At 40.0% G+C, this 27575-nt stretch overlaps 1 protein-coding gene across 3 annotated transcripts; it reads right to left on the reverse strand.

Moving 5' to 3' along the window:
- Positions 1-7245: 7245 nt before the first annotated feature.
- On the reverse strand, positions 7246-19480 carry LOC101470323 (cationic amino acid transporter 2). Of its 3 annotated transcripts, XM_014414370.4 has the most exons (12): positions 19328-19480; positions 18834-19198; positions 18264-18419; positions 17996-18161; positions 16656-16786; positions 15117-15339; positions 14014-14150; positions 11918-12020; positions 8914-9038; positions 8548-8714; positions 8040-8148; positions 7247-7891 (listed from the first exon to the last, which is right to left on the reverse strand). In XM_014414370.4, the coding sequence occupies exons 1-12, from the start codon at positions 19336-19338 to the stop codon at positions 7770-7772; spliced, it is 1815 nt and encodes a 604-aa protein (XP_014269856.3). In that variant the 5' UTR covers positions 19339-19480; the 3' UTR covers positions 7247-7769. The 3 variants fall into 3 exon arrangements, with proteins under 3 accessions (XP_076748047.1, XP_014269856.3, XP_024660518.2); XM_076891932.1 differs by lacking the exon at positions 16656-16786 and having other exon boundaries at positions 7246-7891; positions 15117-15203; XM_024804750.2 differs by lacking the exons at positions 7247-7891; positions 8040-8148 and having other exon boundaries at positions 8554-8731.
- Positions 19481-27575: the final 8095 nt, after the last annotated feature.

Consider the following 27575-nt stretch of genomic DNA (forward strand, 5'->3'; position numbering starts at 1 on the left):
TCTAGTCAAAATGCCTGGGCCGATTTTTTGTCCCAGTCCAGCCTTGATGGCAAATAAGAAAGAGGACTATTTATAAATATGAAGCTCCATTCCTAAACTGAAACACTACAACATCTTACTGTATGTATGAACCACATTTGGATTTTTCTTTTAATTTGTGGTTCTTAGAAACACGACTACATGAAAACTCCACAGCTGACATATTAAATGTGCAAGGTTGCAATATGTTCTGATGGTCAGGGCAGGCTGTGCTTTTCTATGTTAAGAATAGCTGTAAACAGATTAATTAGTCATGTGTTACTGACTCAAATTAACACTCTCAGCTCAAATGGCCTCCACTATAATTGGAACATATAGACTACCATCTGCAGTGTTTTATGACAAAGTGAATATTAAAGACCGTGGTAACAATAATTAGGCCATTTTATTTGGGGACTGCAATTTACATTAGAAATAATACACTAAAGTGAAAAGCATTAAAAAGGGTAACAAGCAACTTTTATTTCCAACAGGTTATTGAAGGATCAACTAGAATCTCAGAAACTCTCGTTGACTTGGCTTTTACAGTCTGGAAATCAATGAAATAAACTGTAGTGATTTTTTTGCAAAAAGCCTGGATAATAGCTATAATGCTTTCATGTACTTCAGAGAACTATACATAGATTTTTATTTTTTTTTTGAAAAATGAAAAGTAAAACAGGCCAAAAAGACTTTTTGCCTTGCTTTAATGGAAATGTACTTTCACTTATAAAACCAAAGGACCATGCTCTAAGGTACCTCTTTAGAATAAAGCACAAAATGGTAGGCTTTTATTTATTATACTGAGAAATAAGGTTGTGAAAGAGCTCAGAATTTATTATTCATGTCAACTGCAAAGCAAAAGGGAAATGCTTAAGAAGTTTGTCAGAATTAACAGGGAAAAACAATTCAATTTATAAATCCATAGAACTAAATACATGCTGGAGATATGGGCTAGACTGGTGATCTGGCATGCTGGGCACTTTTCATTTTTGGGCCAATGGGCCGGCCTGAAGGGTTGCTGCGCATTCGTTTATTTTCATAACTGAAGCTGCACTGCCCAGTCAGATCTCTTAACGGGAGTGGGCCCTCCATTACCTCATGCAGCTTGTAGAAAAAGTGTGCAGAATTAAAACTGTGCAGAAAAGTACTGGAATCAGTACTCATCACCAGGCAGAATACTTGGTTTAATGTGTTTTGCATGTTTATTTTGTTGATTTTAGTGGTTTAGGTTTTCTGCTTGTTTTATTTCATTTTTTCTTTGTATAAAAAATTGATTGTTATGTTTACCCTGCTAGATTTAATTATTGAATAATTTGGCTTTCTGAGTAGCATGACAAAAGGCTGCAAGAACTAACTAGGACATTTTGGTGGCTGTAATTTGGAGCTTCAGGCCTGAAATACAAGTAACATAAGAGAGACGAGCACAATGGACACCAGAAAGACACCAGAGCGGTATGCCAGAGGATCAGCTGTGCTGCCATGGCTGCCGACTAGAAAAAGAGGTCCAAAGCTTCAGCCAGCTCTTGATTAACCTGTTCTGTCTACTTGCACTGCAACTAGTGTCAGGACAACAAGAGTTGCAAAGGGCCATTCCAGATAATTGGAATACTTTTAAAATATTTTTTCCTAAGGTTGGGTTTGAACGCATTCAACTGTTTTTGTTGGTTTTTGTCGCTTCTTTTTTATTTGAAGGTACTTCTGTTTTAATTGGTTATTCTTTTATTTACTGTGGGGTAAATGAAATACATTTTTTCCTAAAACATACCAAAAAACAGGCTGCACTCACACTAGTCACAGATATTTAATCTGTTACAATGACTTTGATGTGTTTTTATTGGACCTGCAATGCCCGTGTTTCATAACCGTGTTGTTTTGTACAGACTGTAGAAACATGGACAAACTAGTCCATGTTTCTACTTCACTACGGAGGTTGAAAAATATAAAAGCTTACCAGCCTGAAAGTGACATTAATAGGACTGGTGTCCACTCATTTTCTCCCTCTGCTGAAGAGATGATCCACATGTCTTTATTAAGGATTTCAGCAATTCTGAAGTCAAATTAATTAGCAATAATCCTGAAGACTGGCTACAGCAACGTCCAATTTGGTGACAGAGCCAATGCACAACAAATTACATAGACTTCACATGTATTTTAATCACATGAATATGGATAATTATCTTCCTTTGTGCAGCACTTTTATAACTAAAGTAAAAAAGAAAAAAACTCCCTTCACTCAAGAAACCCCCCCACCCCCCCACGACTATAGCAAGCACACTTTTATAAAACTGTGTTTAATAGATGTTTCCATTACATTTTTTGTGTGTTCAAAACATATGTATTAGCAAAGTTATGGTATATTATGGGAAACAGAATAATTTACATGTTGTTTTGTACCACTTTCCAGTCATCCCGATAAGTGACATGGCTGCAAAGGAAGCATTAAGGAATTTAAGCAGATGTTATTATGGTGGCCATGCTGGTGTGTCTGGGTCACTTCCCTCAATTAGAGAGTTACAAGTGGACTACTCAACCATAAGCCTGGTTTTACACTTGTTTAATCCAGCAAAAAGGAGATAACTAATACTAAATACACAAACTAGTCTGACCACAGTGTGTTCGATCCACAAAAACATATATGCTGTAATGTACTCACACGTTTTCTTACTGACCACTCAAAGCAAGGCTGGACTGGGACAAAAAATCGGCCCGGGCATTTTGACTAGAGACCGGCCCACCAGGATAAAGATTGAAAATGTGACGTCATTCAGGGGTAAAACCGCAAAGGATTCTGGTAACTTGTGGCAAGAGGTACTAGCGCACGCAGGCTTTCAATTGAACTCAGTTACACAGCGATTAAAAAGAAACACAAAAAATGGCAAGAAGCTGTTGTATTATTAACTGCAACAGCCGGTCGCATGACAGCCACGGGAAGCCGATCGTTTTTTTTTTTATCGGATTACGTCGTTGAAGAGAAATTTTTTTAAGCCATGTTTCCGAAGTAAGAGCCGACGACGGATGGTCTGGATATACCAAATATAACGTCCCAGAACACTCCAACTCACATGTTAGTCTGCTCCAAGCATTCCCACAAAGGTCAGAGTTTTTTAGTCGTTAATGCGTCATTTTTCTTAACATAATTGGTGATATAGGTTACAAGCAAGTCTGGCGCTGAACAGAAATTGTCGCGCTATGATCCTTTGTTTATTGTGCATAAATAGTGAATTGTCCTGACACAATATTGCGTTTCGCTTCTGTTATTATGGTACATTGACAAAAACATATACTTTTATTCACAGGATAAAACAGTTGTTTTGTATCACTAATTGTCCAGTACGATTACAGCATACAATATTATTGTCACTGCTACATTTCTGTGATGAACCAGAAATTATTTCCACTACTAATTAATTACCGTTGAGCTCAAAGGTTACATTAATAAACTGTTAACGAATGTGTATTTATGACGACGATTTGTGAGACTGGTAAACTTACCTTTGTTCGTACGATGGTCTTTCGTTCTACACGGTGCGTTTCAAGGTCCTGTACCCATCCGTCGGTAAACTGTACCTGGGCTTGTTGCAGTGACCTGAAGTTACTAAACTTCATGAGTGTATGCACTCACTCCAAGAACCGTATGATTATAAATCTGAGCGTGGTGAAAGTTGGGCAGCACGCTAACGTCTTTTGTCCCTCTGCGTGCTCGTAAGGGTAACCCTTTCACACCTTTGATTTTTTTCCTCGTATCTTTTCTTTGTCTTTTCGTCGAGTCTGTCTTTGTACGGACCGGCATTGTTCTCCTTTTGTTTTGTACATACCTTTTTTGTGCGGCAAAGAAAAAACAAGAATTTATTGGAATCGAAGAATGAACGTTTTGCGGTGCTGCAAATGCTTGCATTTGATGCGGTACTTGGATTGTTTTGCCACGAGTTCCCGGCATGCAATGCAAATCACGTGATTGCTAAACAAGGGGGCGGGTGCATTCAGCCTCGTCGGCTGTAATTGGTCCAGCCCAGAGTCGATCATGACCAATTGGCCAATCCAACACCTTTCATTATATATACCCTTCCTAAAAAAAAAACAAAAAACATCGGCCCATAAAAACAAAAAATCGCCAGCGGCCCACCGGGCAAATGCCCGGTATGCCCGATGGCCAGTCCAGCTATGACTCAAAGTACTAGTTACATTTACCCATACATTCATTCATACTGTGCACTGTAAACCAAATCTGCCAGTCTATACATGTAAATGTGCTGATTTGAGCTGCCCTCAAAAACAGAGTGTTCCTCTCTGCTGCCATTTTCAACCAACTGTGTCAAAAACATGAATGCATTTCCCTTCCATGATAAAGCAATGCCCTCTACAGGAAAAGCAACAGTACCTCATCCTTCTCTCTGTCCTTCTACTTACAATCCGCTTAGATTTTACACACACACCTCCGATTTAGATGAATAGAGCCATCATTGCAGCAGAAAACCTTTTTTTAAATTGCAAATTAGTAGTTTGTGGCCTCAAAAACATTGAGTTACAACAGTGTCCAATATAGTCAATGTTAATCCTGTTCACATCTTTTAAAGATTGCTTCATTTGCCAACTACCAAGTTACTTCAAGTATTACAGGAGATGTTAGTCCTAGCAAATGAGCCTGCATACATTTAAATCACCATGCGTTGGCTGTTATTTTCATTAGAGTCTACAATAAAACAGTATCCCCATGATGAGTAGCCAGAGTCCGTCCATTCCTCCTGTAATACTCCTGCAGTAATTCCAGGCTGACTGCAGCCACAGAGATGACACCTTAACCCGAGAAGTGACTTGGTAATACAGACAAGACATCATTTGCTTCGAGGCTTTTACCTTGAAGGAAAGAAAACATATTTTGAAAATAACCCTTCACTCTAGTTTCTGCCTCTAAGTGGTAAATGTAAGACCTTTATACGAGTCTCGAGATGGAAATGATTTGCAAAACACATGCTGTTTCTGCTTTCAAATGATGTACTTGAAGTTACAGAGCACCTTAATGGTTTTTGGGAAATGCCACTTTTGTGTTGGAGTGCTGTGAAATGTGTACGCGCTTCTTGTTAAAGGATAACCTTCTCTCCTCGCTCCTGCGCATTAGAGGAAAAATGTGTGTTGCCTATAGCTGTGTCGGCACATCGGGGGAATGTCGCACGCATGTGTGTGTGAGAGTCTGCTCTGATAGCGTGTCAGACTGAATTAGCCTCCGTTTGGCGTGAGCCTGGCACACACTGCTGCCTGCCCTCTGCCCACCACCCCACATATGTGGCCCAGATTAGAATTAATAACCAGCACTGCCAATCATGCTTTAATCACAATAGCTTTGCATTTAGGGGGCAGTGGGAGGTCACAGACATCTGGGCTTTAGGATGGCCAATCTGGAGCAGCTAATAAGGCAAGTTTGCACAAGTGTGTGTGTCGGTGCTCCCCTGATGGACTCATTTTGAGTGTTGGTGGTGGCAGCTGCTCAGGTGAGCCCCAGAGACTGACAGGAGGACTGCAGGGTGTTTTAAAGTGCAGAACCAAAAAAAACAACAACACACCAGCTGGAAAATATAAGACAGATTAGTGTATAAACTTTATGTTTTTGTCTATCTGAATGGATCAGTATTATGAGTAATATGTGGACCAATGACAGGACATCAGTTAGCGCAAAAGACCAGCATTGTTATTAGCAGCCAGTAATATTATGTACATACAGCATTCTCAAGTCCAAATGTCATGGGAGGTATTTCACTTCCAACATTATTTAATTGACCTTTCCTAGATGACAGTCCTTCGGACGGAGGATAGCATCTGGGAGCAGACAGGTAATCTGTACAGATGGAAGGATTTAGAACACTTAAGGCCCATCAGAGGCCAAGAAGTTTCTTCAAAACGGCTTCTTGAAAAAGCACTACATACCATAGACTGTATGTAAAGATTGTTGTAGCCCCTATGGCACAACCCTCTATTTTCAGACTCTGACTTCAAAGCCTTAGTGACAGAGTTTTGACCAGTATTATGGAGTTGTGGAGTAAGTAGATGAGATTTAGATTAGTGGGTGCAGTGCAAGTTATCAGGTAATCCTGATATCAGCAAGCTGAATTCATAAACTGTATGGAGAGCAAAAAAATGCTATGCCAACTCCACTCAGTGGTCAATGGTGGAAGAACTCCTGAAAACAAAGTGAATATCGGGGCCAGTTGCATAAATTCATGAGCCAAGCTTCGTGTAACAGTCGGTGAATATTTTAATTTGGATGTACAGTTTTGACATTTTCATTTTACTGTATTGAAGTTTTGTTTGATGCTTGAAAAGTTCTGTGGTGGATGGATAACAAAAGATCACTGTTCATCACCCATTTCCACTAAACAGATGGCACAGGTTTGCTCACTTCACTGTTATTTTGTATTAATGACACAGAGACCATCTCCCAACCTGGTAACACAAATCAACTCTTTACCCGGTAGGTTTAAATGTTTTGTTTGTTTTAAAAAATAAAAATAAAAATCGTGAACAGTGCAATAAAAGTGATTCACGGTTAGTCACGAACATACCAATGTTTCACCTCAATAAACAGCTATAGAGCAGTATAAGAAGGAATGTGTGGCTCTAAAGCCATTTACAGATTCTTTGTAAGAAAACTGAAGAACGTCATGAAGAACTTCACATGTATAAATCTGACTTTTTCTGAATACCATAGACCTGCCATCAGCTGCACACTTTTGACCACATTCATGTGACTTCATGACGTTTGTGTATGAAGGGACGATATGTGTGCATAATAAAAGGGCCTCATAGATTGCTCAGTCTCAGGCTACACTAATATGGGTCATAACTAATAACTGGTTGTGCCACCACTGCCACCAACTTCAATTAAGTATTTGTAATAACTAAGAGCTACAAATGAGAGAGAGAGGGAATATAATAATAATAATAATAAAAAATTGTACAGCGCTTTGAAAAGCGCTGTACAATTCCACTATTCATTCACACACTGGTGGAATGAATAGTGAAGAAAATTATGTCATGAATGAATGAAAAGCAGTTTGGTCTTTGGAGTATTCAAGGTGTCCCAAAGTTTTCCACTCGAAATTTGATTAGTCTAGCACCGTGAGTGCACAGAACACGTCGTCATTTTAATTTGGCTCAAAGAAAAACCTTGCAGAACGTCTTGAGAGCATTTTTGATATTCCCCCCCCCCACACCCTCAATACAATTACTGCCAGTGTAAATAAAAGGTAAGGTGTACTTTATTTTAATCAGCCATTATGGTACCAAGTGCTGAGGAAATGAAGTGTTTCAGGTTCTTCTGCACTCCCACAGTGACAAAATAAAAATACAGATTAATAGTAATTAAGTATAACCTAACGGGAAACCATAATTTCTTCACTTGAACCAAGTTTATTTAGGTACATTTAGTTTACTTTTTTATTTTTATTTTTTTAAACAAATTTACTCCCCCCCCCCAACTTCAGAAACATACATCAATATTTAAAAAGTGAAATATTAACTCAGAAATACTAACATTAAACAACAATAGCCAAGATTGCATAACACAGATTGACTGATCAAACCAAAACATAGAACTGCAACATTTGTTGCCATGGTAATATTTAGTTCAGGCAGTTGTTAGCTAAACATTATGCATCAAAGGACACATACCAGCTTTATGTTAGTCAGGGTAAAATTCCAAAATAGGATTTTAAGGTGATTTCTCGATCATCTTAAATATGCTGTGGAACACAGCATCAAGCAGCACAATCCACAACATTACTGCTTATGTTATTGCTACTAAGCTGATCATGAGCTTCTTGGAGTCTTTGTTTCTGGACACTATGACGAACTCCATAGCCAAAGTATACGATCAGACCTGAGAAAAGGGGATAGCATGCCATGAACTTACTGTCTTTATTCCTTAATACATCTATATGCTCTCTACAATGATGCAAACCTGGAAGAATAAAAGCATTTGATAGCAATCCTAGTTACCTGAAATGGCTGAAAATGCACGCTCTTACCAATTGCCATCCAAACAGCATAGCTGACCCAGGTTTCTCCTTCCAGTTGAACCATCAAGTAGGTATTAATGAAGACACTTAAAACTGGAATTACAGGTACACAGGGAACCTGCAGAAGGATATGAACCCATGACTGATTTATGCATGTCATTTTGACTTTAGAAGTTACACTTTTTCATTGTTTTTCCTAAGTAAAAAGGCCAAGTGTTTTCTTTTTCAAGCAGGGACAGACAGTACCAGTACTCTCCTTACTATTCCTTCTTTTTGGAGTTTAACAAGAAGAAGAAAAAAAATGTCAGCCAGCATTTGCCCACTGGTTGCCCTCCCTTTAGTAAACATGCCGTACATTTATTTGCTATAAACTTTCTGTGCCCTGCAACAGACCCTTAGTGAGGCCCAGCAACTGACCCCCAAATAAGCTGTATTCAATGAAAATCAATAGAAGCAGACTTTCAAGAAGCATGAAATCCTACATTTGGAACCAAGCGCCCAACACCATCTGCTTTACCATGAAAGAAGCTTTAGTCCTGCTCTGTGGCTGCCTCCAGATGATAACAACGGCAAGGACCAATGTCAGCACGAGGACAGAGACGAGGAGCACGCTCCATAGTTCCCGTCTGCTGAGTGAGTACAAGGCCTCAGACAGGAGCACGGTTAAAACGATTACCAGGAACACTGGGGAGAGGTCGGAGCTGTCAGAAAACATAATACTAGGATTTTGTTTCATTTCTGCATTCTTAATAGCAAAAATTATTTTTAATGAATAGTGTTAGCAGTATCTGCTCAAGATACAAAGTATCAAAGTGAAGCAGCTGTCAGGAGCCTCAGCAAATCAGGTGGGGTGTGTGTGGCGGGGTGATAAAGGATGACTCACAGATAATGATGGTGAGAATGGTGACATTTTTAGAGGTGCGGTGGGTAGCTCGAAATGGAGGCCTGAGCACATCCCTTATTGAGAATGGCTCCAGTCTGAGGACAAAACCAGCATTATCTTTGTACCTGAAACAAACAAACAAAAACAGTCAGGCTTACATCTAATCTGGAACTCTTGTTTGACCAAGTCATTTGCAGTAGAACATACACATGCCAAATGTTTAAAACAGACATTTGACCTTTTCATGAAAAAAAAAAAAAAAAGGCTTATTTTGAATTTGATAGCAGCAACACCTCAAGATTCGGGACAATGCCCTGTTTACAACGGTACACAGTTGTAAACAGAGCATTTGGGAAAACACCTGGGAATTATAGATAACAGTTGCTTGACTTTTGGAAGAGGAACATGGTCACATTCTTCTTGTATTTTTAATGTCAAAGTTGACTGCATGGTGGGCATTTCAGCACACTAGTACTATGAATCTGTGTTGTTGCAATAGCTGCAGTTAAGCATCATCTTGATTTAAAAAAAAAAAAACAACAACATCTTGCTGAAAAGCATGTGTCGTGCTCAAAAAAAAAAAAAAAGAAAAAAAAAAAAAAGCTGTACATACACTCATGAGTAGGGATGGGTACCGGTGTTCTGACATAAACTGTAGTAACCAGACCGAAAAGCAGCGCACATTTCGGTGCTTTATTTTGGTGCTTTTTTTTCCCTGAGCTGTGATACACTTTAGATTCTAGCCTTCTAAGTTTCCGAGGATAGTAGGCGGGTCCAGGTACGTATGTTCTTTTAGAGCAGAGCTACAGATTAAAAATGCCCAAGGTGAAGTGTTCAAAAGTCTGGCTTTACTTCACAGCAAAATATGCAAACTCAGCAGCCTGCAACAAGTGCTTTAAGCTGATACTGTGATCTGGGGCCTGGATCTCCTCCATACCTGCTTCATACCCTGGAGGACGGGGCTATGGCTCCCCACACTCCCTAGCAGATCGTTACATGGAGAAACCTTTGGAATACAAGCATGCTGATCCACACAGGTGTACACACGGGTGTTCACAGACACCTTTCTTGGCTGCTGCCTCAAAGCACATTGTACGCTGTCTATCTTGCGTGCTGCACAATATCGTTTATTATCTAGTATCTACTGATATCTACTGCTAGCTAGTTTATTGTGATGGTGCCTTTTTTTTTTATTATGTTGCTCTTTGTTGTTTGCTTTCTCTTCTGTTTTTTTTCTCCATACAGGTGACCCAGGTGTTTTGTTTGTTTTTCTTTTTTTTTTTCCCCTTTCTTCCCCCCCCTTCTCACCGTCTCTTCTCCCCTCTGGTTTTCTTTCTCTCCCTCTCTTTCTTTCATTCTTTCTCCCTGTCCTATCCCACAGTCATGGCTGTCCCGTTTGTAGCAACTGAAAATAAAATAAATTCATAATTATAATAAAGGTCAATCAAATGGACCAATATGGCAAGGCCATGATGATCCACTTGGCATCTTTCTTGGCCTTAAGACAACAATTCTGATGGCTAAAGATCCAAACGGGACGCAAAAAAAAAAAAAAAAAAAAAAAAAAAAAAAAAAAAAAAAAAAAAAAAGTGATACTGTGATACTGTGCAAAGGAGGCAACACCTCGAATCTGATGAAACACCTGGCGACGCATAGCGTTTTTTTTAAAAGCCGAGAAATGCGCCGTATTTGATGGCAGCAGCTGTTCTTCTCTGCGTGAGTAGCTTAATGTTGTTCGTGTGTAATTTACGTTGAGTAGGCTAACCACGTCATTACATTAATGCATTTAAGGTGAACTAGCAAACATCATCGTAGTTACATGCGGCTGTCCTCTTGTTTGATGGCAGATACTCCCTTCACCCTTGCCAAAAAGGCTAAAATGACCAAAGAAAAAGTGGAAAACAGTTAAACATGAGAGGTTTTTGGACAAAGTTTGTGGGTTTTTTTTTCCATTGATTAAGCACTGCTTCCAGCCAAGAGTGATACCATATATGCCCCATAGCTGCAGAAAAGGCTAACATTGTTATCTTTTTACAAAAAAAAAAAAACAAAAAACAGCTGAACATGAGGTTTTTGGACCAATTTTGTGTTCTCCATTCTTTAAGCACCGGTTTGAGCACCGTTTAAGCACCGGCACCGTTTCAAAAGTACTGATTTGGCACCGGTATCGGATAAAACCTAAACGATACCCATCCCTACTCATGAGTGTATCTTGTTAATCTGGGGTTATATATCAGTTACTTTCAACGGCTCTCTCTTCAGGATAGAATGATTGTACAACATGCATATATAATCAAATGATTGGGATGAATAAAATACCATAAACCATTAAATATCAGTGTATACATTTTATAGGTTATCTGTGTTTTAATGTGATTAAAATAAAGGTGTATTAGATTTGCAAATCATTAGTACCATGAAGTTCTGCCTAAAGTTTGTGAGCTCACATAAATTAATTTGTATATATGTACTTAGCATTTTGTCCCAATGCTATTTTGCACCAAGTTTAAAGTTTGCATTGTATAAATGCTGTAAATGTTCTTCCAGTGATGTAGGATACATCATCTATTAACTAAACTCAAGACGATAAGTCAAAACAGTAGTTGATCCATTCTAAAGATATTGGACAGGATGGGCTTTGGGTGCTCGAAGCATAAAAGCACTATCCATCCATTCACCCATTTGCTTCCGCTTATCCTTTTCAGGGTCACGGGGGATGCTGGAACCTATCCCAGCTGTCATAGGGCGAGAGGCGGGGTACACCCTGGACAGGTCGCCAGTCTGTCGCAGGGCTAACACACAGGGACAGACAACCATTCACACTCTCATTCACACCTATGGGCAATTTAGATTTTTCAGTTAACCTGGGGATAAAAGCACTATGCATGTACAAATTGATTTGCAATCTTTATTCTACTGGCTAGTTTGTTTTGGTTTTTTTACAAGAATATATTGTTTTTTAGTGAACAGTAGCATATGTTAATTTGTTAGGCTGAGTACTAACCTTAATATAAGAAGGCATACTGCAACAAGAGTGTATGCAAAAATGGTCCCAATAGAGCTCATGTCCACCAGTGCCTTGAGGTCAAATAAAAGGACCATGAAAGCTGCAAAAAGAGCAACACACACCCAACTACAGATGACACAAAAGTCTACAATTTAACACTTATCAAAAATGTTTAGACACATATATCAATCACCTGGATCACCTGCTGAGAAAGAAAAAAGAAAACAAGCAGAAGAGAACAAGAGTAATAGAATAAACAACATCACAATGATATATGGGAATATGACAGTAAATACTAAATATTAAACATTATTGTGCAGCACATAAGATCAACAGAACACAGTGTGCTTTGAGGTAGGAGCCAAAAAGGGTGTAGTTTGTGGGTGTGATCACCCGTGTGTACACCTGTGAGCATGGACGCGCTTGTTTTTTTAAAAGGTTCCTTCATGTAATGATCTGCTAGAGGGTGTGGGGGGGCCACAGCCCCGTCCTCCAGGGCATGAAGCAGGTATGGAGGAGATCAAAACTCCAGACATCCAGAGGCCCCCAGAACACAAGAGACCAAGGAAGACCAACAGAGGGGCAGCCGCGCCACTGTCCCAGTAAGAGCTGAGGAGAGTCCCAGATGAGAGCTCACTCAGCAGCCGCGGAGCAGAAGCCAGGGGGGGGTTGCAGTGACGTGCCCGTGAGCTCCGCCGGCAGCCAGCTGTGCCTGAGTGACCGAGCCCCAGGCCGAGAGGCCGGGGGCACCCCACCTCCGAAGTGGCCCGAGCGAGCCCCAGGCTCCAGGCCCCGATAAGCGGCCGCCAAGGAGTGAGCCGGTGTGTACCTGGACGCCCATCCCCGGACACAAAGAACCACCAACGCACCGATGTCTGAGGGGGTCCGCCACTGGCAGGGGAAGTGGTGGTGGGGGGAGATAGGCCTCCAAACCTTGGAGGGCCTGAGATGTCCCCAGAGAGGTGGCGTCTGATACCCAACCTGACATATAGACACAGACATACAGGCACACACAGATACAAACATCCATTCCCACCCTCATGCTCTCATATGCACTTACTCCACACTCAACCAACGTGGAGACAGACATAAAGAGACGCTGTACACACGATCACACTCCCCAAGCGTACTCTACAAACCGGGTCTAGGTACCCTTGCCCCTGGAGGGGGGAACTGCACCCAGACCCAGGTGGTGTTACCCTTTTCCCTGCGGTGGGGGGAGGCAGACCGTCCCGACTCCGCAGCAGCAGGGAGGCCCCACACTCCAGACCCCAGTCGGACGGCCAACTCCAGGTGATTGATATATGCATTTTTTTCTTCTCTGCTCATTCTGTTGGTTTTTGCCCTTCTCCCCCGTCCCTCTTCTCAGCTGTTTCTCTTTCCCTCTTTCTTTCTCCCCTTCTTTCCTCCAGTCAAGTCTGTCCCGTATTCAGTAAGTGAAAATAAAATAAACAATAAAAGGTGAATCAAATGGACCATTACGGCAAGGCTGGGATGGTCAATTTGGTAAAGTAAATCCGTTGGGCATCTTTCTTCGCCTTTAGACAACAATTCTGATGGCAAAAGAGCCAAACGGGACAGGCAAAAAAAAAATAAAAAATAAAAAATAAAAAATAAAAAAAAAATATGTTTAGACACTAATTTGCTTTGACATTTTGTCAAGGAGCAACAGAAAGACCCTGTGTGCAGAACTAGAGGCATCAATGACAACTACAACATTAAATAAGATAAAGCCTCAAACGAATAAAGCAGAAGAGGGTGTAAAGCAGCTTTACAAATTCAGAAAAAGTGAGAAGGTAACAGAAAATCTATGTTAGTCCCAAAAGTTTGATTCTGTCCATCTGGACGTAACGTTTTCAGTGGGAGATTTATTTACCTGGACAATTGAGCATGCATCAAGACACTATGTTAGATTTACTGGTTGGAACCATTTGAATGCTTATGTCAGTAGCCTCCACCTACAAAATAATTCCAGTTTTGGGTGTTGACATATTGTTGCCCCTCTGCTGCACCTGTTTTTGATTTTGTGAACACCAAAAAAGTTGAAATTGGTTAATAACCTATTTGCTAGGGGTTAAAAAGAGCTGCCTTACCAGCCACAGCTCCTGAGGACAATGTAGCCAAGACAGGACTTTGCCTGGAACTCATGTAGCTGAGTGGCTTGAAGAGCAGGCCGTCTCTGGCCATGGCATACAGCACCCGTGGCATTGGCAGCATCACTCCCAGCAAACTGTGAATGGCGTATCAACTGCATTTTAAACGTGAAATTACAGGTACAGCAAGTTGCACATCACAGACTTCACAGATGAGCCATAACTACAACAAAGAATGAGATGTAGTTTTATATGCCGTTTATTTGGCTTTGGTAGCACAAACACATACAGGATAGACAAGCAAAGCCACTTATAACAAGAGCTGAACTATGATTTCTGACAATAAGGAGAGCTTCTTTCTACCATTCTTTTTACTTTGTTGCCTATAAGATGGTTAGTACTGGACTCTGGATATTTTCCATCATCATGTTGTACTGAGGTTGAATTATTTTCATTTTTGACAACTAATAAGCCAAATAATGGCTTATTAGATTATGTTCATGGAGCTGCAGCCTTAAGCAGTCTGCTATTCCTCTGGTAACTCCAGTCATTGAAATTGACTTCGCAGGTAGTTGTGGCATTTGTGCATGGGAATGAATTAACATGCATCTCGTTCGACAACTTCTCCAGTTTCTGTGATTTAAATTCTAGTATTTAAACAGTCCATTACTTAGCTCTATTTATCATGTGTGTGTGTGGAACTTGGCATACTATGTATTTAGTTTCACATACGATATATACTACACCAAATCTCTGTATAGCTTACAAGGCAATATATTAATCATGATTAGTACTAGTCAGCCTGAGCAAATGGGGTCAAGTATTCCACTGCTTTGAAGTCATTACAGGCTACATCATCACAGATTGCCCTTGCTGCTTTTAGAAAAATGGTCAAATTTCAACACCCCCTGATGCCAGTGAGGGGCAAAGAACCTTTTTTTTTTCTTCAGGTAAATCAGGCAATTGTGCACAACAATTTAACAAAAAGAAAGAAAAGATTTCTGTAGCACTAAAGTAAATTTAAGCATGCAGTTTTAACAATTGTGTAAATGAATTTAGCAATTGGAACTGACTCAGTGTTTTACAGGTGTACAAATCATTACCTTGTTGACAGTGCACAAAGGGATCCTACAGCAACAGCATACTTTGCAGGCTCCCAGCCAATGTACTCAAAGGCCACAGGTAATGGACTGTGAGCGTCAAGCAGATAGTAGGGCATCATAAGTGTCAGGGAAGCCGACACGCCAAAAAAAGCCACGAAGCAAATAAGCAGGGATACCACAATCCCAAGAGGTATGGCTTTCTGTGGGTTCTGCACCTCCTCTCCTAGAAAAGCAGATGAATTAGACGTACACTTCCTGATTCAGCAAACAATCTAATAATGAAATGATCTACACACAGATGAGCCAAAACAATCAAATAAACAGACCAACAGATTATTTTGCAACAAAAGCACAAACACTATACTGACAAAAGTACTGAGTCACTTGCACATTACACCTACAGGAAATTTATGACATCCTATTCTAGGCCTACAGGCATTAATATAGAGTTGGTCTCCTAAAACAGCGCCGCAACAGAGAAGGGCCTTTTCCAAACTGTTCCCACAAAGACTTCCCTTCCCTGGAACTAAGCGCCTGGGCCAAACACAGACAGTCTTATAGCTTTATCCAACCTCCAAAGCTTAAGAGTTAGTACAATGGAGGCAACATTCTCCTGGCAGTCATCAAAACTAGATTTGTCCACGAGATTTCCAGATAGCAAAGTGTGTGGAGTGATTTTTATTATAATTTTATTTTATTATTCTTGTTGCATGTTGAAGCTCTACTTGGAAGCTTGTTAAGATCCAACCATGCAAAATACGATTTTTTGCCATCTTTCAAGTGGTCTTAAACTTTTGCTAGGGATTTGTATTTATTTATTTTTTTCAATATACATGTACACACACACACACACACACACACACACACACACACACACACACACACACTAGCTATGTTTTGATAACCATCTCTCTATCGTAGTTCTATTTCATCCAGTGCTATTCTCATTGAGATAGGATTTACGATCATCTCACAAATATTATCAAAGCACAGCTTTCTCCCCGTTTGTCTCCCATAGGGAACCATTTTAAAACAGCTCATAGAGTAAAAAGCAGGGTGTCGTCACACTGCAACCACATCACTATTATTAACTCTACAAACATGCAAATTGAGTATTCTGTATTCCGGAAGTTGCTTCTGCTCACAGTGAATTTTCCCAACACAACATAGTTTTCTCTTGGAAAGCATTTATTTCAGAACTTAAAGGCTGTTTTCTTTCCTTTGCTTCAACAACATATATCCTGATGTTTTCTGAAAATTCACCAGGTAGAAGAATAGGCATACTCAGAATTTACTCAGAAATTTCCTGCCAATTTGTAGCTAAGTTACTGTGGTTGTACTTTGCAATGCCACTTACATTTGAATGTGGAATATCCTGGATGGAAGAAATTTCACAAACTAAACTGAATAATTAAGAGATGTGACCCGGTACTTTTGTCCACATAGTGCATTACAGACTGGAATATAATAAACAACCTCACAGGGCAAAATGTTTGTGGCCAGATGAAAGGTAACAAAGTTAATCCTACTCAAGAGTACCAGTAGCAACAATGCAGTCAAATCCAAAGAAAGCATAGAAACAGGTTGCTGCCCCGGCCAAAGTTCCATCAAAACCAAAGGGGAAAAAGCCGCCAACACCAAAGTCAACAGTTTCATTCGGCTCAAGTTTCCTGCACAAAAGCAACAGTAGTTTCATGACATGATATCACAATGGAAATATCCACATTAATGATGTACATACTATCAGACAAATTGGTTTTCTGCTTGTATAAAAGTTATACATATGACTGAGCAATTTGAGAAATCTTAAATATACCATGAAACTATAAAGAGCACAAAGAGGGGGAAAAAAGTTGTGAATGAAATAAATCGGATTGTCTATTTAGATCAAGTCTCCTCACCATTTGGGATAAGCATTCTCACGTGGTGGCAGGCAGCTATGAATATACAGTACTGTGTAAAAGTCTCCATTACCCCATTCAAGCTACCTCTTCTTACTAAGCTCTTTAGATCTCCATTACCCCTCATTTCTTTATACTTTGCTCCCAAAGTAAGACTGGGCATCTTGTTTTTGTTTAAAGAAATAGTTCTCCTGTCTTCTTGAAGGTCTTTCAAAGTTTTTCTTTGGACACTGGTTGCTTTTTCAATAATTCCTGTCTATTCCTCGTACCTGACTATCTTCAGAGTTTTGTTGATCACTTAACACCAACCTATGAATCATCCAAGTGTGCAAAGGGCATGCAAGGAATGAACCAGAGCCAATGTTAAACTCCAGTATGCCAAAAATAAATACACAATAGAGGAAACTGGAGAACTTGAGAAACAAGGAAGAATTGGCAAGCCTAAACTATCAAACAAATTTAATATTGAACAAATATTTTATTTTAAGGGAAAAATGCTAACCATCTAACTAAGCCTATGAGAAAAGTGTGTAGTAATTAGTCTAGCAAGAGTTCCAAGAGTTTTGAAAAAAATATTCTGTGGACTAACAAGATAGAAGTTACAAAATGTGTGGCATGACATTAAATCAGGCAGTTCATGCTTGGAAACCCTGTGTGAAGGCTGAATTAAGTTCTGCAAAGGAAAGTCGGCTGAAATTCTTCCACAGATCAAGACAGATCACCGGTTATTGTAAAAACTTGATTGTAGTACATATTGTCCCTGTTATCTTTCTCTAATATCAAAATTTGTTTGATGATCTGAAACATGCTGGTGTGACAAACATGAAACCACTAAGGGGGTAAATACTTTTTCACAGTACTGTGTCCAGCATAGTAAAAATTTTCAAATATAAACTGAAACCTAAAACTGACTTTTGCAGTACACGAAAAAAAAAATCTATCAGAATGTGAATGAAAATTAGCATAAATAAAACTTACATAATTTCCCAAGTTGCATTTAGAACTGTCTTTTTACTGATGTGCCAGTTTTTGAGATCTCCTTTTATAAAGCCAGAAGTGATGATAAAAATCAACACAGTCACATTTACTGCTGTAAAAACAGTATTCACAATTGCAGACTCCTTCAGACCATATGCAAGCACCCCTGAAAACAGAGGGAAAGATATAAACAGATGTACTTTACCTTTAAGAATGTTTTTCCATCTATGATACAAATAATACTTCATGTCAAAATTGCAAATGTTACCAGCAAGCAACATAATCAGCGCAGCAGCAAAGAAGTCTGGGTATTCAGCCAAGCCAGGTGAGTCCATTGGTGTGTGTTCCCCTAGATGCTTAGCCATAACATTGTGTATCAGGTCATCAAATGCTCCAGTCCAGGCTTTGGCTATACTAGATGTTTCTAAGGAGAAGTTAAAAAAACAAGGCATGGAAGATAACTCCATTAATTGTTATTGTAGGGTCTTTACCAATATAAAAGGCCTCAATGTGACTGTTGTGATTTGACACTATACAAATAAAACTGAATAAAATCAGCTTTTACAAAACATTTGAGACTAAGGGTCATCTTGTGTAAAGAAGTAAATATCAAATTTTTTATATTAAATATGATCAAACTCCCTACAAATAGAATCAAATAAAAATAAGTAAGTTCAGGCAGTGTCAGCTTTAACATTTGTCTGTTTTTTCACACTTTCTACCATAAACTACTGCAAAAACTGGATTTGATGCACAACTACATCACTTGGCATACTGCATTTATGTATTTTGTCAAATACATGGTAAAGATGTATAGTGCCCCCTGAATTCCACTTACCAATGAGATAGGACAGCAGCAGATTCCAGCCAGTCACAAATGCCCACACTTCTCCTATAGTCACATAGCTGTAAAGGTAGGCCGAGCCCATCTTTGGCACACGAGCACCAAGCTCAGCGTAGCACAATCCTGCAAAGACTGAAGCCACTGCAGCAACCAGGAAAGAGATGACGATACTAGGACCAGCCACTTCCCTCGCCACCTCCCCTGAGAGCACGTAAACCCCTGCTCCAAGCGTGCCGCCAACACCCAGGCCAATCAGATCCAGGCTGGTCAAGCATCGGCAGAAGTTGGACTGCTCACCTGCTGGCTCCAAAGGCTTCTTACGGGCCAGGGAACGGATGAACGCTAACACAGAACGTATTCTGAAATCAGTAGTACTGTGATTTAACAAAACAACCAACACCAGTCAAGGATTCAAGTATTATGTGGCCTCTCTGTGCCTGACTTTTTCTGGCTTGAAGTTATAATGAAAAGGCCAAAACAAACATTACCTGCTACTCATTTCACAGGTGCTTAGATCTGTTTCTGCTGTGTGGACTAGAAGAGGGGAGAAGAAAAAAAATCTCTTCTCTTTCCAGCTAACAGCCCTGCTGCAGCGGCACACCTGACATCAATTCAGCTAATCAGCATGAGGATGTTCAGGCCTCCTGTCTCACTGCTTCTATCAATGAATTGTCAACAGTATGAGGTATATATGCTGCATGTGATGGAAACACTTTAATATGCCTTGCACAGATAGAAATATGAATTTAATACTGTTTCTATTTCACAGTAGAGTGTAGATAATGCTGTTTCCAGAAACTGGGAATTGTTTGTAGTGAACAGACACATAACAGAAAGCCCCAGATGTGGCAGCTAACCAAATACCTCTTGGCCTTCACTTCAATATGTCTCACAGGGTTATATGACATGCCGGATGGTTTTTAATTTCCAGCATTGAACTATTCCATCAGAATTTATCTCTGATTTTCAAGCTGCTGGCAAAATCACAGTGTCCAAGCCTGAGCGGAGTTGGAGCCATGTTTTCCTGAGCCCATATAAACAGGTTAGCTACATAAATCCCCCAAAGTTTTTTGCTTCTGGTAATCCATCAGCTCTTGGAAATCATGTTGACATTTCCACTTCTCCAGCTCCAACTTTTTCCAGGATCCAGAAACTTTAGACAAAAAACTAAGACTGTACAAGATTCTTTCAGCAGTCCTGCAACAAATTGTGCTGGATCCATTTCAAGATGCAAATACTTTCATTGTTGTCATTGGGTTTTTTTCCCCTTTAAATCAGATGATTCATAAATGGTATCATCAGCAGCCTTAAATCCACCTTGAGCATAAAAGCCATGGCCTAAATCTATAACTAGCTACAGTGTCACAATGTCACTGTGATATTAATCTAGTAAAACATTTGTTTTCAGACTTAGAGCACTGCTACCACGAGGCCATTAATTTAAGGTCCATTAAGGGTCAGCATCAGATTGGGGAAAGAAAAACACAAAAACTGTGATTTCTATCATTAATCATATGTTAAGTTCTTCTCACTAATTAATAAGTGGATGCTGTGACATGGTTCAAGCAGAATACATCTTTGTTGTCAGTCAGCCGTTTAGCTTAGCTGGTGTCCACATTTAGTAAAACTGTAAAGAAGGAGTCTGATATGAGTCAGTGACGCTCACTTCTGTCCACTAGCAGCAATACTGAGGTCAGTTGTTATTATATACTGAACTTTTCTGTTGATAATCACTGCTGTTTGCCCATGTAGGTGAAACTTTCTTTGAACTGGCTGTTAGTCGTAAATGAACTCCCATACGATGTGAGAATGCAATCAAATTGTTTATCAGGGGAAAAGTGTGATTTTTTTTTTTTTTTTTTTTTTAGGACACTAGAGCCTAACATTAACTGGTTTAATCTTAGCTTATTTCCAAACTAACATAAGAAGAAAAACATACTGAGAAAGAGATCACCAAAATATACATGTACATATGTTAAATGGTCATATATAATGAGAAAGAGCTATTTATGACCTTTAAATTAAAACTAATGTATAAAGTGTGGCCAGTCTCTAGCCAGTTATGTAAAATGTAAAAAGGCGGAGCGGCGATGCCCATCTCAGCCAGTGTATTCCAGATGGTGGGTCAAGATGGCAGCTTCCACAAAATGACACCAGCTCCTATGTATTTTTAATAGATAAATGATAAGTTTGTGACAATGTATCAATTTGTTGGAACACATAAATTGTGTATTTAGAAGTACAACATTTTTCTTTTTTTTATCAAATCACCTAAAAAAAATTACTTACTGTACCTTTTATGGACATGACTTTCAAAATGATTCTTTAACCCTAAAGGGGTGGCTGTGGCTGCGGAGGTGGAGCAGGTCATCTACTAATCAGAAGGTTTTTGGGTTGATCCGTGACTGCTCCAGACTGCATGCTAAATGTCCTTGGGCAAGACATTATCCCTAAGTTTCTCTCTGATGCATTCATCAGTATGAAAGGGCTTCTATGAACAGGTGTGAATGAGTCAATGAGGCAACCTGTATAGAGCGCTTTGAATGTTCAGGTAGAGTAGAAAAGCACTAAATAAAGTTGGTAAAAAAAATTCTCTATGTTGACTTCTTTAAGACCTCAAACTCACCTTGGAGCAGGTTGCCTTATTAATGCTAAAAACTCAGAATGGAAACTGACCTTACTGCTTCCTTTAAGCATCTAGAAGCTGCTTGACATCTTTACAGATCAATCTATAGCTTTGAAAACTGTCTATAATATTCCTTTACAAGTTTACATATTGTAATTTTGCTGTTTTTAATTCATCTTTCCATCTGATAGAAGAATCCCTCCCTATTATGATTTCAGTTTCATCACTGCATGAAGCTACAAACATTTAAATTCATGCCACCAGCATTCTCTATATCCAAACTATTCCCTAACATATATATTAAGCTTGTCAAACGTCTTTCTCATCAGTTCTTTGACAACAACATGACTTTAAGGTTCTTCTAGTCTGCAATACCTGGTAAGGTCACAAGATGGCAGCAAAAGTATTCAGAAAAGATCCTAAACTGCTCGGTCCCTCTCTGGCTTTCTAGTTGATGACATAATCCCTTTGTCAATGAAAAGGAGGGAAATCTGTTTGAAATCCAGGAAGATGGAAAAGATTGGCACCCTAACACCTTCAGTCTGTCAGGTACAGAGTGATGGAATTTGATGGAATATCCTTTATTTGTTCAAATAATAAAGTGTTTATAATTTAGTGAATTCAGTGTCTGTATCATAATGATCGCCTTTTAAAACACTGGACTCTTTTCCTTCATGTCTTGCTGTAGGCTGTGTGAGGGATGTCTTTGCTCTGCAGCTTTAACAATTCAGCCTGCAAAATTAACATGCACACTGTGACAGTAGAAATACCTCTGAATAAATTCACTCACTCTGCACAGCCCCACCTCCAACATTTGTGTGTGTTAGTAGCTGTGGCGATGGCAGGCAGCCAGCAGTGTTTTTGTGTGTGCGCTTGTATGTGTCAGGACTGCTCTAAAGTTGTTCTCTGCACTCAGTTAGCTCTATTGTAATGGAACGGTAATTGTTACGAGTGCACTTTCTCAGAGTAGAAATCAATGCTTTTTCTCATTGCTCTCCCCACACTGTTCATAATGACACCTTTGTGGTGTGATTGCATATATCTGTGTGTCTAGTGGCAGATCAGAACTACCAGAGGTATTTTCGATTTGACCAATGGGTTGTTGGGAGGCTGGGTCAGTCAGTCAGTCAGTCAGTTAATATGTCACACTCTGAATAATGAGTGACTTAGGATCTCATTGATAGAAGGTTTGTGAATTCCTTTAACATTTATTAGCAAATCACATGCCAATAAAACAATGACCAATAAGAGCAGAAAATAACTAAATTAAAGAAAAATTATGAAATTTATAGCAACACAAACAAAATTACTTAGACATCACTATCATATTAACAAGGAAAAACTCCCAAAACGCTTGCCTGGGGAAAGATACATTTCTAAGGAAGATTTCAACAAGAGAGCGCTTTTGTTTTTGAGTGTCTTACAAATAAATCAAACAATATGCATTAATACAATGAAAATTACAGAAAAAAATACACAATGATTAGAAGAGAAGACATAGTCATTTGCTATCAGAATAGTGTGTACACACACCACAACAAATGAGCAGAGCTATAGCACCTTCCCCCTGCACATCAAATCTTAGGTCACTTCTGGAGCATTTTTAAAGAATGAACTTCAGTAGACAAAGCCCTGAGAATCCTGCCCCAACAGAGAAGCAATGCCATGTATTTCTTCTATACCAAACAAATATAAACATCACTATTAAACAGAAATATTACCAAAGTGTGTGCAGAAGCCATGAGTTTAAAACAGTATTAATCACAGTAATGATCCAAATTCCTAATCCAACCCACTTAACTCTGCTTCTCTTGAGTAACATGTCTATATAAATCATTCAAAAATCAAAATGTTATGGCAGCAGTGTGTGGTTTGTTGCCTCTCTGGCTTTGTAGATTTCCTCAGTGTACTCTGGCTTCCTCCCATAGACCAGCAGTCCCCAACCTTTTTTGCGTCACGGACCGGTTATGTTCGACAATATTTGAACGGACCGGCCTTTAAGGTGTCGCGGATAAATACAACAAAATAAAACCACTACCAGTACCAAAAAAAAGATTTATTCATAACACATGGGAAAAATCCCAGGGAAACCGAGTTGACCATAAAAACAAAAATAACACTAAAAACTGATAAAAAAAACACTGAAAACGATAAATTTCACACCCGAGCCTCAACTCTCACGGACTGGTACTGGTATCTGTTGCCCGGGGATTGGGGAGCGCTGCCTTAGACCAAAGACATGCATATTAGGTTAACTGGTGATTCTAAACTGGCCATGGATGTGAGGCAAATAAAGTGCTTGAAGCACACAGAATGTAGTGCTGTATGAATGAATAGCAAAGATGTGACTTGTGGTCTTGGGTCAGTAGGAGTACAAAAGTGTTTTATAAATATAAGGATGTGGCAGGGCGTGGTCTGCGGTGCCACTGCAGGTGAGGTGGACGCACCTGAGCGGCATCTACAATCACGCCTCGCCAGTTTTAACGTTTAAACTGGGTCCTGTCATGGCGTTGTTGTTGTCGGAGAGTGATCTGCGAACTGGAAAGCTGCAGCTGCAGCTGTGTATTCCAGCAACTGTTAATAAAAGTGTCTTGAAAATTCTGAAAAGCATGAAACCATCATTGGGTCTGTCGTGGTAGATTTTAGGAATGGCAAAGAGATCAGATGTGTCACTTGGGTCAGGCGGCTCTGTAGCTGAGACACTAGGTGTAGCAGAACGCAGACAATTCTCATGGCACCAGGTACTCCATTCTGAAATGCTGCCCTTAGCCCAATAAATCTGTGGGTTGTGCTTGCTTAACCAGGGGTAGGTGAGAACTACTGGAGTACTGGGGGATGGAAAACAAACACACACTCCTCCACGTGGTCACCAGACAGAGACAGCTGAGTGTTCGCGTGAGTGATGTCAGAGAGTAGGATCCCATTAAGAGCCAAGACTTAGCCAAGTTTTGCTCCACTCTGGAGTCAACTAATGCTTCCCATGAGTGAGTTTGCGTCTAATGAATTAGCTTAGCTAAACAGGTGAGTCGTGGTAGGGAAGAATCTTGAATCGTGCCCACCAGTATCCCCACAGATAATTATCAGAATGTTAAAATGTATGTATATTTATTTATTGGGATTGTGTACTGTACAATGTTTATGGAATGTTAGAATTTGGTAAACTCACCTGAGAGTAAATATTGGTTTAGTCATTAACAGCTGAGAGTATTTAAGGCTGCCATTTGTCATTAGACAGAGGAGTGATTGCTGTAGAAGGCTTGACCTGCTATTGAATGTCATGGCTTTAGATATATGTAGGCAAATAAGTGCCTCTTGCTTCCACCATACTTTGTCTCAGTCTCCATCTTCACTGTAAATCAAGCAGCAAAAGGCTGCTTGATTTACACCCACATAGAGGAAAGCAGGAATCCAGGAGAGAACATAACAAAACACAGCAAAAAGGGTTGGATGGTGAGGACTGACAGACCATGACCCTTGTGACCTTTGATCTTATTTACTAATGAGCTGAAATGCCAAGCCAATGCCATATGTTTGTTTGGGAGAAGGGGAGGCAGGTTATGAAAGCACATTTTAAACCCATAAATACAAGAGATTTACAGAGGAAAACTGAGTCCACCAGTGAGAGTCATCAGTTTCAAATGTGCCATCAGCTAAGCAGCAGTCGAAATTACTGTGGTAATGGGCATTCTGTGTGACTGGCTAAAATCAATCAAAACTGTAAATCGCATCCAGTTAGCTGTGAGTGTCCCAAGAAGTTTCTTTGCATATCTGTGAATTTTTCCTAGTTCTTGTGGTCAAAAGAGTGATGGTATGATGGCACCTGTGTTTGCGTTTGTCCTGTTTTTGCTCCGTATCAATGATGTATTGGCTGCCCTGGATAGACGCTGTTATCTATCTGATCTTCAATGATGGGTCTCATCCCCTTGTGTCGGCATTTTCCATCCTCTGCCAGTGCCTGGATTCCTGTCCAGCGACTTCAGCTGTGTCCTCAGACCATGGAGAAGGAGAAGAGCAGCTGTCCATGTGAACCTCAGGCTGTTCTACAGCAGGGTCTGTCTGGTATGCGACATCGACATCTTGTTACCTGTACTCAGAAAATTTGAATTGAGGGGAATTCGTTTTTCATGCCCCTGCTTGGATACACAGGGCTCAGGTCTCTGGGATCATGCTGCCTCAAGAGGGTCCATACAAGCTCTCCTCCTGGCCGGCCTTTTATCCCCTCGGTGAGTGGAATCTGCGAGCATAGTGGCCCAAACCCTGAGTATTTACACCCCCTAACTCGAGATTCTGCTAATAATGAGGCTTCTACCTCACAGACCATGGCACTTTTTAATGCTCTATCTATAACTAATAAATCTTGCTGAATTATTTGATATTTTCCCAAAAAATTCATTATTTATTTCTGACTGAGCACTGGCAGGGTGACTTAGACTATTTGTCCCTCATTGAATTTTGCCCAGATAGCTATTTCTTCATCAGCGAGCCTCGGGTGTCTGGTCATGGAGGAGGTCTTACTGTGTTTTACTATGAAGCAGTCCTGGGCCCTGTTTCAGGAAGCCGGTTTAGAAAACTCAGAGTGAAAAACGATACGCAGGGTTGAGTAACCCCGAACTGTCCAACTCGGAATATTCGGTTTCAGAAAGGCTGATAACAAGTAGTTCAGTCAACGCGGAGTTGCTTTAACCCCAAGTGAAGCGCGCGGACGAGGATACATAAAGCCCTGATCAGTGGAGCACAGATTAAGCGAGTCACCATGGAGATGGAGGGAAAGAAGGCGCGGTCAATGTATTTTACAGCGCTTGAGGCCGAAATTCTGATGGCAGCATATGCCGATAACATGCAAATTCCGCGGAAAAAAGTAACACAGCCTCAGCTGCAAAAGAAAGTGAGCATGCATGGCAAAACATAGCCGACAGAGTCAATGCGTGAGTGTTAATATAAACATTGATCGAGGGATTTCCACCCATTTAACACGTTATTTTATCATATGTTATTTTATTTGTTATTTTATACATTTTATTTTGTGACGTGATGTGAGCGCAGGTGCAACCCAACAGGCCCCAAACGTTCCTGGCAGCAAGTAAAAATGAAATATAAAAATATAGTCCAAACAGGTAAGGTGTAATTGTATTATGAGCCATAGTGCTTGGTCTGTTTGTCCGATGTAAATCAATTGCAGTTAGAGGCTACATTAATTTTCTTTCTGTAAGCACTTATTGAAATTATCTGAGCACATTACAAGTACATATTTGCTTACTCTGTATGCTCAAATGTGGCCCGTTATAGCCAACAGAAAAAAAGCGGAGGCCCGAAAAACAGGTGGGGGTCCTCCACCACCACCACCACTCACAGAGGCTGAGCAGTTGGCCCTCAGCCAAAACAGTGGGCGCCCTGTGGCCGAAGGCATCTCTGCGGGGACATCCTCTGAGTCAATAACCCCGCAAGACACAAGTGCCTACATAGGGGGTAAATTCAAAATAATACATGATGTGCATACATCCTTTCTTCACAGTCACCTTTGCAGTGCTACTCATTCATTTGATAAACTCTTTACCATAATGAATTATTTTGTAGTGAAGTTATATTCCTACTGATTTTGCCTTGCCTCAGTCTTGGTTGTCTTTGAGAGCATAATGACAATGAAGTGTAAGCTGATTGGTATGTTTGTTAATTGCCATTTGGTCCCTTGTAAGTTATAAGTGACCTGTATAAACCTCATATTCTATCAGTTGATGGTGGTGGTGTACTGCATCTGGTGCAGCCTCCTGTTGAGCCAGACCAACATGCAGTTGTGAGTAATACTCCACAGATTATATGAGTTTACAGTAGAACAGCAATGTTGTTTATTTCTTTACTACAGGAAAATAATGAAGAAACATTGACAGCTGTTACAGAGGAGGAAGCAACAGAGACACTTTATGAGGTTTACATCTTTTAATACTTTGTGTACAGGAAATACAGGCGACCAATAAAGCCAGTTGAACAAAAAATCTGTTTATTCTTCTTTCAACATGTTGAGGTGATGGGTCAAAAGAAATGATTGTGACATATGGTGTCTCTGACTGCTCTTCCATCTTGTATGTCCGTGGGAGGGTCAGGATGTTCATGGT

This window comes from Maylandia zebra, linkage group LG13 (assembly GCF_041146795.1).
Source record: "Maylandia zebra isolate NMK-2024a linkage group LG13, Mzebra_GT3a, whole genome shotgun sequence".
NCBI classification, from domain to species: domain Eukaryota; kingdom Metazoa; phylum Chordata; class Actinopteri; order Cichliformes; family Cichlidae; genus Maylandia; species Maylandia zebra.